Here is a 13561-nt window from a genome sequence, read left to right on the forward strand (position 1 = left end):
GTGTGAAGAGGAGGAAATTTTGACAGACACAGTTCAAGATTCTGTTGTGCTTTCTGACTCATAATATTTACTGAATACCATTCTGTGTTTGCTGGGCAGCTGGGCAGTGGCTTGACAATTTCAAATGATCTCATTTAGTTCTGTCAACAACCCTATGATGTAAATGTTATCCCTATTTTCCAGTTCAAGAAACCCAAGGCTGCTCAGCTAATGCTTAGGAAAGTAAGGGTGAAAGTTCAAACTCAGGTCTGTTTCATCCTAGTCCTTTTACATTAAACCCTACCAGCTTTTAATAAACTGAAGGTTGTAAAAATTATATTTTCTTTCCTTAAACAGAAAGTACCAGCCATTATTTCATCCAGGAAACACATTATTGCCTGTTTACCTCTAGTGAATTATCAGCAAAATGAAACAACAAAAAAATATAAAATTTTCTCTAAATAATCTACCATAGTGATAGTACACTTAATATTATCTTGATCATGGGTGACTGGGTGGCTCAGTTGGTTAAGCGACTGCCTTCGGCTCAGGTCATGATCCTGGAGTCCCGGGATCGAGTCCCGCATCGGGCTCCCTGCTCGGCAGGGAGTCTGCTTCTCCCTCTGACTCTCCTCCCTCTCATGCTCTCTGTCTCTCATTCTCTCTCTCTCAAATAAATAAATAAAATTTAAAAAAAAAAATATTATCTTGATCATTTGGATAAGTTAATGTTTCTGCATTCACTGATTTGAAAAATAATCACAAAATAAAATAGGAGTAAATTATAACTTAAACATTTGTATAACACTATCATTTCCAAAGGATTTTCACATTTATTAGATAAACTGAAAAAACTTCCTGTGCATTTTCAAGTATAAATGCCTTTGGGAAAATCCTGTTAATCTGATTTCTCATGTGATATTCTTTGTTCACACTCCCAATTCTCACTTACAAATAAAGGCTTTATAATGAAAACAGACGTTCTCAGTGCTCCAACTCAAATCAATTCCTTTGGTAGAACCTGTGGTTCTCTGATATGTCTGAATGCACCAACCTTTGGAGAATGTCCAAGGCAGTGGAGAAGAGCTAAGCAGAGTAAATCACTGCACAACTCCAAGCTTTAGCTTGAAATACTAATAAAAAGATACTTTTTCTTACAGATGAGTTTTAAGATAGTGATCATTTATTTTGTATTGTTGTGTATGAAGACAAGTAAAAATGACAGTCTGACGATATATTAAGTACAAATTACTAGGTAAATGAATGGTACTCTATAATGTTCAAAATGGTCATAATATGGTATCTCTGGGATTCAAAAGCATCCTGTGTTCTCTTCACCTAATTACATATCAAGTTCAAATCTGACCAGCTATCATCATCATATGTTGCAATAACATTTTATCTGCCCACAAGGTAAAAAAATAAACCTATTCTAAAAGCACAAAAATGCTATGAATAAGCTATCTATGAGTTTCAAAGATACTCTGAAATATGTAAATGCCTACTGTCTCCTTAATTTTAACTTATTTTCAATCACTATAACACTTTTATTAAGGTTGATATTTTATCTTTTTACAAATAATTTATAAATAGATGTAATGGATTTTTAAACTTCAGGTAAATTATTTTCTTGATCTGTGTGACTAAGAGGGCATTAGTTAAAAATGTGTTGTAAAAGCAGCCTAAAATGTTCATATTAATTTCAAATATTTTAATGTTGCCACACCAGCCACAGGATGCCTTGTGTCCTCTTTACCTTGGAAAATCAAAAGTATTAAATTATTAGTTGAACCTTACTGCCCTCTCAACCACATGTTAGGTTATGAAAATCAGGAAAGGTAAAAAGAGAACCATGAAAAAGAGAAAAACTGAACAATTTCATATCAGAGTGTAGTCAGATAGAACATGCCCAACAGGAGGTATAATCAAGAAATGGAAGAGTAAAGAATGGCATTTTTTTTTTTACATCTCCATGACTTATTTTACTATATAACTGAAAATTAGTTTATTTAGTCCCTTTCCCTATTTCACCCAACCATTTTTGGGTTTTTTTGTTTTTTGTTTTTTTTTGGCTTGCTTTAGTGTAAGTAAAATCCATAATTACACTCACTATTACATGTAAACTCTATTCAGGGGAGAGTTGAAATAACAAAACAACACCAAAAGAAACCATTATTTGGATATATATAGGTATTTGTTTCTCTTAATTTGTATACTTGTTTTATAACTTACATTTTTTACACTCCCACATAAGCAAGGCAAAAATATAAATGAAGGCAAAGGTAGAAAGACTGATTTGTTTTTCTTTTGACAACAGATAAGTAGGTAGAGAAAGCAGAGAGTTCTTCAGTAGGAAAGCTATTGATCAATTTATCACTGAACTTAGACACCAAAGGAAGTTTGCAGTTTAGGCACCATTTGCCTCCAGTCATAGGAAATTCCCTCCCACCTGAATATTATTTTTAGCAAGAGCCGACGTGATTTTAGTGAGCTGTAAGGGCACCAGATGATTAAGTGGTCATGAAGGGTACATTCTCACATTGTCAATGCTCAATATCAGTAACTGTTTTTTATACCGGGCCTTAAATCAGATCTTCTGCTGAGATGTCTATAGGATTCTTATCAGGGATGAATGCTCCACAGAAAATGTAGGATGTATTTATTATTTCACCTAAATGTATAGGTGATACTTTTGCATTCTCACAAGCAAATAAATAACAGTTAACTCAGAATGTATTTTATTTAATATACTTGTGCATTTCCACCATGGATTAAAGACTCAGTACATTCTGTGGCTATATAAAATGATCTACTGATAAGGGAGTATAAGAAATTTACTGTATCTCAGTTGGCTTATTTTTGGAGAACAAACATGTTTAATAAAAAAGGTCTACTTGCCAAACTTCTCTTGTAGTTTCTAGGTCATTTATGAAGTTATCAAATTATATGTTGATTCTTGGGCATAGTGCTAATTTTCCAGTTTTCTGACTCTTAATGTAAGTCTTCTTGAAAATCTAAAGTAGTGTATTAGGTAGATGTTATCCTACAATGATTCAAATAGCATTATGGCTAAAATACATACTTCTAGGTTTTCCATATGTACTAAGCTACTAGTGAAAGAAAATACGACATTTGTCCAATTTTATTAAATTGATGGTACAATAAATATACACTTATATACATCAAAAAGTGGTTGTGGCTACTCTGTCCAACAAAGTTTTTAGTCTCTCTACAAAAGACACCATATAGCACGTTTGATGTCTCAAAAATAATACACCAGACGAAGAAAAATTAGTGCTGACAGATGTAACTAACAATCTAAAAATTGTCAAATATGAAAGTTGTTATTAGAGTACTCTGCCCTTCTTTCTTAACTGCAAGATTTCCAAACTGTCTCTATGGAAAGCATTTCTTACTGAGATGAACAAAAAGTTTAGTGAACTGCATTTCCACCACGGCAGAATTACCTGAGAAGCATGTGTTAAAAACAAAAGTTCGTATGTACTTCTGGACTTTATGTTCACAGCTCAAAATGAAGTAAAAATGTGGCTTAGATCAGTTACTGTACTGGATTACAATTCCTAAGAAGGGTGTGCTGAGAAGAAGTAGAAGGTGAAAAAAACGTTTCCTGATGAAATCACAGCATTACTAACACAGGTGTAACATGTGACATGGATGTTGAGCAAAAATCAAACAAACCTAAGGACAAGCCATTATGTTGTTAACACCTTAAGCAAATTCCACTCACCGAGTAGCAGAGTAATTAGAAACAGGAAAAATGACGTTATTTCTCTCTTGCACACAGATTACACACACACACACATGCACGCAGGGCATGGATGAAATCCATTTCTTGAGAATGGAAGTTAGTAAGGGAATAATTTTACATTTTTACATTATTGAGCATCTTCTCTGTGCCAATAAATATAATACGCTAGCCTTGTTACTTATGTTGTCCTTTTAAACTAACGTTTTTTTGAGTTTATATGTACACATGGCACAAAATTAAAAATATAAAATTTATAAGGTACCAAATCTGTCTCTCAGACTCCTTTATAGCAACCACTATTATTTTTTTTCTTGGTTTCCACTTCTACATACATTCCAGAAATATGTAAGTAACCAAATGTGATACGTTATTAAATTGTCTTATTTAACTCTCACAACAAACTAGTGGAATAGCATGGCCATGCCATTTTACGTACAAAGAGACTGAGGTTCAGCGAGGTTCAAATAATATTCTCAATTATAGTTAATTAATTTAGGGAGTATCTCATTTGATCTAATACCAAGTAAGAGCATATTCTAATATCAAATTATATTCTTTCCTGAGGCAAGGCAGAATTCTATCTTGGGGAAATAGACCATAGCTAAAATCCTAGACGCCCTGAAATAGATTTCAATAATATTACTTAATGATAGGTTATCTCTAAACTATTAGCACCACAATGCCTGGGGAAGAATACAATGAGGAAATAAAAATACTTTCAAGTTGACTACTCCTTTCACGTCATGAAAACGTGAGATGACAATTAGTGTGGAAAATACAAGATTTTATTATTGTGTCCACACATGGCATTTATTCTGGGCAAGGGAGAAACTGCTTTTTTTAATAAAGAATTTTTAAATGAAGTCATTAAAATTAAAATATTTACAGGTGGATGAAACAAGACATACTTAAAAATAAATAGTGGGATAATTTCATATTGACAAAATGATTTTTATTAAGGGAGATTTGAAAAATTACTAAGGAGATTTATTTAAAAAATTTTTTTATTTAAATTCAATTAGCCAACACATAGTTTCAGATGTAGTGTTCAACAACTCATCAGCTGCGTATAACACCCAGTGCTCATCACATCACGTGCCCTCCTTAATACCCAACACCCAGTTACCCCATTCCCCCACTCCCCTCCCCTCTTTTTGTTTCCCAGAGTTAAGAGTCTCTCATGGTTTTTCTCCCTCTCTGATTTCTTCCCAGTTTTCCCTCCCTTCCCTGATAGTCCTCTAAAAACTTAGGACATGTTATAGGATTTGGAGGCTTAATTTAGTAGCTATGCATTGCTCAAGAAAGAATCCATATTTTCTGTGGTCATCAGCTTAAAACCCCATGGTATTTTGTTTAAATTCCAGTTAGTTAACATAAAGTGTACTATTAGTTTCAGGAGTAGAATTTAGTGATTCATCACTTACATATAACACCCAGTACTCCTAGTGCCCTCCTTATATCAGTGTTGGTTCATCACTTGTAACAAAGGTACCATTCTGGTGGACGAAGTGGATAACGAGGAAGCCTATATAAGTGGGTTTGGGGGGGTTATATATAATATCTCTGATATCTTCTTAATTTTACTATGAACCTAAAACTGCTCTAAAAAGCAAAGTCTATTAAAAACATTAATGATAAAAAAAACTATGGCATTTTGAAAACTAAACCTTGACAAAAAAACTATGGCACTTTCAAAACTAACCCTTGATAAATTTCATAAACTAATTTTTAAGCTGTCATCTGGATTGAAAGCTTATTAGTGGCTGAAACTGCTTAATAAGGGACTGCTTAACAAGGGACTTAATAAGAGACTGATGATATACTTAATAAAGTATCTGCTGTCAAGACTCATCTAACCAGTTTATAGGTGGTTTGAGTCAAACATGAAATTTTATTTCCCAGTACTGGGGAAGGAAATGGCCCAGAACTACCTTGAAAATTTGTCTGAAATGAGGAGAATACATGCAAAATCTCTTGGGCAGATAGGCTTTCCCAACAGCCATTCTCTAATATACAATGTACAATCTATATATTTCAGAGACAGGTGTTACCCTTGTATGTAAAAGTTTGGGAAGTGCTACAGAAAATATTTATGTTGAAAAAAACTCCATCAAATGCTTTTTAAAGCAGCACAAGAGAAAATGACAAGAAAAACCCAACAAAGGGAATTAAATGTACTATGTGAGGAAGAATTTATAGCATAGTTATAAAGAAAGCAGGCAACAAAGTCACAGTTCTTGAATTAAAATGATGTTGCAGATATTTTTACGGATTTTACAAGGTCTAGGATGGCCTGTTCATTTTTCTGTATCTTGCTATTCAGCTGACTCAGAAAATAATTTATGTTGGCTTGAATAATTTTCCTTGTCAAGAAGCACCATACACCTCTAAAAGTTACCCAATTATTTTACGGATTAGAGAGGGAGAGGTAAAGTCTGGACTTGCATTTAGAAGCTCCCTGTTTTTTTGTTTTTTTGTTTTTTTGTTTTTTTTAGCCACACATCCTCTTCTGACTCATGAAACTTCCCTCATTCTCTTTTCCTTTTCAGAAACTTATACAGCTTTTTCAAAGAAGTTCTACTATAAAACCCAAACTATGGAGTTTCATATTCTTTGTGGACTTCGCGTGGTTGCATACCATATGAACTATGTAATACTTACTTGTCATCATCCTTTCTCAATGGAATATTAAAATAAATAATCAAGCAAATCCCCACTGAGAAACATACCACAAATTAAAGCTGCTTTAGGCACAATTTAACATACTGCTTTTTGAGGAATATCTTTTTTTTTTTTTTTTTCAGTATGCAATTTAAATAAGTATAGGCTGCAAGTTTGAGCAAGGTAGAACTCCTCCCCTTTGTTTAAGACAACTTCCACATTTCTGTGTGTGCACTTAAGGAAGTCATCCACATGTAATCACTAGGCCATCTGTGAATAGGAAAATTATAAGTGTGCTACATTTGCTGCATTCCTTCAGGCCTTAAACTTTTGTTAAAATGCTCCATAAATGGATCAAATGGACTGAAATTGTCTACATAGGAAAAGCAATAGAGGAGATAATTCATGTTGTGATGTTCTTATCCTTAACAGAAAAGAGATCAGTGAAATGCAGTGGTAAAGTAAACACTAGAGAATACTGGAAGAAATCTATCTTCATACTTAATGCTGTAGTCAATATGACTACAGTTTATTTTGTTAAGTAGAAAAAAAGTTATTTTTAAAAACAAAAGACTGGCAAAACTGAACTCAGAACACCATCAAATAATAATCTACATTTCCTTTTTAAAAAATCTCGATTTCTCATTCAAAATTCAATTAGAAACTTTATATTTGGTAAGTTTCACTATTTTTATTATCAAATAATTACTTTCTATATTTTCTAGAAAAGGGGAAAAAGAAGAAAAGGAAACAAAAGTTATATAATTTCTACATGATCATACAGAAAAATATATTCTGGAACAGGGTAATGACTCAGAATCTTTTGTGTTTTTGGTTGTTGGTATGCCCAAAAGTTAAAAGAAAAAAAGAGTTGTTTAATGATGTATCACTTTTTGTTTGTATGTTTATTTAACACAGTCTAAAGGTGATTAAAAGTATGTGGAAACAATTCTTTATCTTTCAATACAGACTAAAGCTTTCTCCTTCTTCTGATTACTTCTATCTTCCTATTTCCATCCTTTAGAACTATGACTAAGCATTCTCTACCCAGCTACATTGTTGAAGGAAAAGAAGAACACAACCAGAAAAGAAGATGGTTAGAGGAATGTGTAGAGGAAATATATTAAATGTTTTGCTACATTAAGAAAAAAGAACATTAAAAAAAAAGATGAATACAGAGGTCCTTCATTAACTCAAGGTAACACAATAGGGTCTCTGCCCATTGTACGACCATGAAAACTGACTGTGCTGATTAAGTTGTCCAAATGTTGAGGGTGTGACAAATCTTCTAACGACAATCAACAAGATAGACTGAATTTCATTCTTTCCTTCTGACTTGTCAAAATACCCCCTGGAAACACCTCTTTCATAAAATGAAAACCGAAACCATTTTCTCTCAGAATATAAATTTTAAAGTTCTAGTGGGGATGTATACTGATTGAGCAGGCAATTTTAAAGACACTTATTAAGCCATTTAGATTAAAAAGAATCGCAGACTAGACTGTAAAAATCAAAGCAGCATTTAGTGTTTTTTCTTCTTTTTCAAAATATTTGAAAATATCTCAACTGACATCCTCCTAAAATAGTTTGTGATTAATAACGGAAAGTCTTGGTATATAAAAAGGAACATGCAATCTGGTTATTATCTATAGAAAATTCACTGTTTAACTGATTGTTGACTACGCACCTATTAAAAGAGATGCCGTCAGCAGTTTAGGGTCATATGGACTCTTCCCACGGCCATTTTCAAAATGTGAGTCCTCCAACTTAAAAATGTTATCCTGTAGAAAAGAAAAAGAAGGACTGAATTTATTTATAAGAGGAACTATGTTAACCTACCTGTTAATCAGAGAGAGGTTGAGTACTCATGTCCACCATCAAGGGATATTATTTGGTAAACTTTAGAGATGGCAAAATAAGTGGATTAAAACCAACTATTACTAGCCAAATATCTACTTAGCTCAGTGATTTTTAGTAACATTTAGCATGTTTTAAGTAATAATGTATAAATGAACTCTAAGGAATAAAACATGTCATGGTAAGAATAGAGGGATCATCTTATAACATAGGTATGCGAAGCACAACCATAATGGCTCTTGAAAGGAGAGAATTTTAAATTTCAATGATTCTTTTCCTTCCTTCACATAGAGGAAAAAAAGAGCAATCCACTATATTAGATCTAGAACAAAATACGTATCTTATTTCTCCGTATGTACCTTCTAGAAGGAAATGCTAAACAGCATAGCAGTCACTTCCCCCACTCTATCATTCCTACAACTTTTCTGTTGTTCGGATGTTAGGGGAGGTGTGCCTAGAGGTAATGTCATCAGAACACCAGCACAGAGATGACACATTTTTCTCAGTGGAACATCTGTTCAGCTGAGGCTCAAGTACCCAGGAACTGGAGCGAACATCTGACAAGTACCAAGGTAGAAAGTATTCCAGAAAGCTCTGCAACAAAAGCCTTAAGAAGGAAGGAACTAACTCATGACTGAGACCCTGTTCTCAGAATGCATCAAACTACTGAAATGTCTATGTGACAGTGGAGTAAACTGGGGAGAGGGGTAATTTCTAAGCACTCTTTTTAGAACCAAGTTCTCTGGGAATTAATTAGGTCAGAATATATATGCTTTTTCCAGTAGCACATTAACTTGTCCAGAGACTGAAATAAAATAGCTTTTTGGCAATTTCTCTACCATTCACATGAAGTATTTTCTATCTCCTTAGAATAATAAAGGGTGTTCATTTGATGGCCAATAAGGATCACTTTATTTAAACATTTAATATTTCTGATGGAGCTAATGGCAGAGGTTCAAATTATGACTCTTAAAATTCATTTGAGTTAGGGAAGAGTGCGAAAGGAAGCAAACCAAAAGCATTCTCCATCTTTATTACTGTGAGTGAGAATTACTGATTTTATCCTTTCCTCGCAATGATTCTCTATTGGTAATTAGCTATCCCATGGCAATGATGGTCCTTCAGCTCAGTTCTGAAATTTACAGAGCACAGAAATTTACGAGGTTTCTCAGAACTGTGGTAAGCTGTAGTGGGAAAGGCAGTGAGTCAGAAGTCAGGCCCATTTGGGCCAAGGATTAGCTCTGGTTCTTTGGTCACCAATTAATCTCTCTGAGCCGCAGGTCTCTAAAAGTCAATGCCAACAGGATATTTAACCTCCCATGTTTATTATAAGGATTAAAGAACTGAAATAAAGCATTTTTAAAGCAGCAAAATAAAAAAATGAACACTATTTTTACTTTAATACTGCTCTCATAACCACTATAACAAAAGAATATGAAAATTTGACACATATTGTTACCATTATTATAAACTTTCCTAGCATAATCTGAAAGAAATATTACTTTAAGACAGTTATGTAAGTAACCAGATTATAAACCTGTTTACAAATACATATTTATCACAGGCACTTGAATATTAAAATGATAATATGAAGCTTGACATATGCCAAGAAAAAATACAGAAGAATCCCTTAAGTATTACTTAGATATATTTTGGTAAAAATTAGGTAATAATCCGAAAGAAATATGCTTAGTAAAAGATATACACTCTATTGCTACAAATCACAGAAAATGTTATTAAAATTTGTATATGTGATTATTTCTCATAAGGAAGAAGCAGAGAGAAGTCATGGTGTGGTTGAAAATATTGTTATAAGTATTATTACAAATTTCTTGTCCTTATAAGACATTTTACAAAACTGACAAAAGATATAGGAGGTACCCATCAAAATATGAGACACCTGATGTCTCAAAACATGTGTCCAAGTTAATAAGACAATGCCAAGGTAGATAAGAAGTTCTTCCAACCTCATGTTTAATATTTGATTTACAAGGTCAAGGATTAAACTTCATAGCAGAGAGGTTAAGCACGTCAGTTATGGTTCAAGAGAAAATGAAAACTACCCTTTGTCATGGTGTCAGATAATGTGTTCAAAGCTGGCCTTTTCGTTTCCCCTTTTTCCTTTCAATGTAACTCTTACCCAAATTTCTGGGTAATTCTATATTCTTATATGACTCTATTAAAGGGTAAAACACTGAATTTCCTTTCCAGCCTACTGACAAGGGAACCTGGAATAAACATAATTTGATTCCTGAATAGGGACGTAAAAGACATTTCTTACATATGAATGTTTATAGTGTAACATTTATACCCATTATATACAGTAATCGGGAACAAAGGTGTTGATATCAGACAGAACTATCATCCCTGCCTCTTTTATTAATTCTGGGCCTCAGGCAATTCCTAAATCCTTCTGAAAGTATGTTCTAAAAAAATATCCATTAATTTCATTTTTCCATTGTTTATAGATGTCACAGCAAAATCATTCTTTCCTATACTGATTGGTATCTCTTGTGCCCCAGTGGAAATGCATGCCTGTATTTTCATCATTGGAAATTAGGATGGGAGTTTAAGATATATCTAAATGCCACAGACTCCCTAGACGCACTGAAAATGTTTCTTACTTATAGCCAGACCACAGTCTAATTCAAAAGCTTTCCTGAAAAATATCACTAATTATAGTATGTGTAAAATTTCTCAACTAAAACAGACTATCCTTTTAATATGTCTGATAAATTCAATGTGATTGATATAAACACCTACATTGCTGCTTTTGTTATCTTGTGAGAGAGACCTATTAGATGTGTAAAGATATTAACCCATTGTAAACAACACAAAACAAAATAAAACAGTATGTTAATGTAACTGAATAATAACATCTTATTGTTGTCATATGTAACATATCACATAGACAACCTTCTGGCTGGGCTTAGAGGCCTTTTGAAATCTGACTGCTACTCAATGATTTTAAGAGTGTTAAATAGATCACATGTGCAAGTAATAAGACCAGAAATCCTAAGACCAATGTACACAATTAAACTTCATAGTTTATATGTCTTACTTGGGCTGAAGTAATTTTCATTTTTAGAAATCCATGAACAAAAATCTAGTTGCATGGATTCTAATTGCTTTAGCAGATACTATGAGCATATCATATAAGTTATTGGGCCATATTTTATTACATGATTGCATCAGTTTTCAGCAACTATTTTTAGCTTTCAAGACCACTCTTTCTCCTTTGTCTTTTGGATTTCCTGAATGTTATTAGACTGCGGTGAGGTAAGGCATTAGAGGAAATAATAACTGTGCTAATGTCTAATCCAAAGTCTTATAAATTATAAACCATTGGTGACATCATGGCAATAAATTTCCTAAATCTCAATCTTCCCCAAGTAATAAATTTAGGTAACAAAGTTGTGATTTCAGTTGTTTTATTTAATGATTAAAACATAAACAATGTTTATAAAAAGAAAGAAAAAAAAGAAAATCCTACATATATATGATAGAATGACCATTTTGGGTGGGAAATGAAATAAAATTGAGTCAAGCCAATACATGGACAGTATTTAAAAATGTGTATTATTCTGTTTTTTTCAAATTGCTCTTTCTCCTCTCTGTCTCTTCACAAGACCCACCTTGTTTGTCAGTTATATTGAATTATCAAGTATTCCCTGGTCACACTATGCTTTTTCTCATCTCTGTTTGAAACCTCTTCCTTCTCCCCTCACCTACCCTCAGCCCTCAACCCCAGGGTGAACTTCCTTTACTTTAAGAGTAAATTAAAAAGCCTCTTCCTAGGAGAAGTCTTAAGAGATTCCTGCAGATATAATTTATTAGCTTCCTTTGGGCATATCCTAATTAACAATACTACACAGGCAATGACTATATTGGCTTCAGCAAAGACGGAATGTAACAGGATCTCACAGGAAATACCGTGGCATACTGTATTTTGCCCAAAGGAGATGTTTTTGTGGATCAAATTCATCTGGAATTTACTTTTCCTAAAGGTGACTAGATCTATGTTGCACAATATTATAGCTATGAGCCACATGCGGCTATTTAATTAATTAAAACTAAAAATTCTACTCCTCAGTTACACTAGCTGTATTTCAAGTGCTCAACAGTCACATGAGGCTTGTGAATACAGGGCTGCACAGGTGCAAACATTCCCATTGTCACAGAAGCTCTACTGGAAAATGCAGCTGTAGATCCTGAATCTCATTCCCATAACAGCAAAGAATAAAATTGGAAATCAGGAAGGCCTCCAAGGAAAGAAGACTTGTCATCACACCACAGTCATAGTAAAAAAAAAACAAAACAAAACAAACAAACAAAAAAGTCCATAAAATCTACAAGTAGGGATTATACTAAAAACACTAGTTTTTTTTTTTTTTTTTTTAAAGATTTTATTTATTTATTTGACAGAGAGAAAGATAGCTAGAGAGGGAACACAAGCAGGGGGAGTGGGAGAGGGAGAAGCAGGCTTCCCACGGAGCAGGGAGCCCGATGAGGGGCTCGATCCCAGGACCCTGGAATCATGATCTGAGCCGAAGGCAGAAGCTTAACCGACTGAGCCACCCAGGCGCACCCCCCTTTTAAAAAAGATTTTATTTATTTATTTGACAGAGAGAGACACAGCGAGAGAGGGAACACAAGCAGGGGGAGTGGGAGAGGGAGAAGCAGGCTTCCCGCCGAGCAGGGAGCCCGATGAGGGGCTCAATCCCAGGACCTGGAATCATGACCTGAGCCGAAGGCAGATGCCCAACTACTGAGCGACCCAGGCGCCCCTAGTTTTTTATTTTTATTAACCAGGGTTATACTAAGTACCTTTTAATGGCAGTCAGTACAGATGAATAAATACATGTCCCAAATAGTCCTGTATGTCATTCTTCTTCCATTTGAATCACTTTTCTCTAATCTATGCAGGTACACATTTTACTCATTATTTAAAGTTTAGGTCATGATATGCGATACATTAAATGTTCATTGATTTCCCCCAGCAGAAAAAATAATTTCTCCCTGGAACTTGCATAGCAATCTAGTCATACTTTCTTAGTGTCATTTGTTACCTTCAACTTTGATATTCCATGATGCATATGTTATTTTTTCCCCTATTAAATTATTTTGAGTTGAGGGGAAAAAAATTATTCGCTATGTATTTTTTTCAAATACTAAAATAGAATTGAGTTAAAGCTCAGTGAAAGAATGAGTGAATAAATGAATGAGTGTGTGACTGAGTGGAAGAGGCCTTATGGAAAAACTATGTAACAGGAAAAGAAAGGACATAAGCCCTAG

General features: G+C 33.9%; 1 protein-coding gene across 1 annotated transcript in view; it reads right to left on the bottom strand.

Annotated features, from left to right (window-relative positions):
* Positions 1 to 13561, bottom strand: part of SEMA3A (semaphorin 3A) — a 204055-nt gene that overhangs the window by 78685 nt on the left and 111809 nt on the right. The window contains exon 5 of the mRNA XM_035020474.1: positions 8097 to 8190. Coding sequence (XP_034876365.1) covers positions 8097 to 8190 — 94 coding nt within the window. The remainder of the gene's footprint in view (positions 1 to 8096; positions 8191 to 13561) is intronic.

This window comes from Mirounga leonina, unplaced genomic scaffold (assembly GCF_011800145.1).
Source record: "Mirounga leonina isolate KUSES-001 unplaced genomic scaffold, KU_Mleo_1.0 Mir_174, whole genome shotgun sequence".
NCBI classification, from domain to species: domain Eukaryota; kingdom Metazoa; phylum Chordata; class Mammalia; order Carnivora; family Phocidae; genus Mirounga; species Mirounga leonina.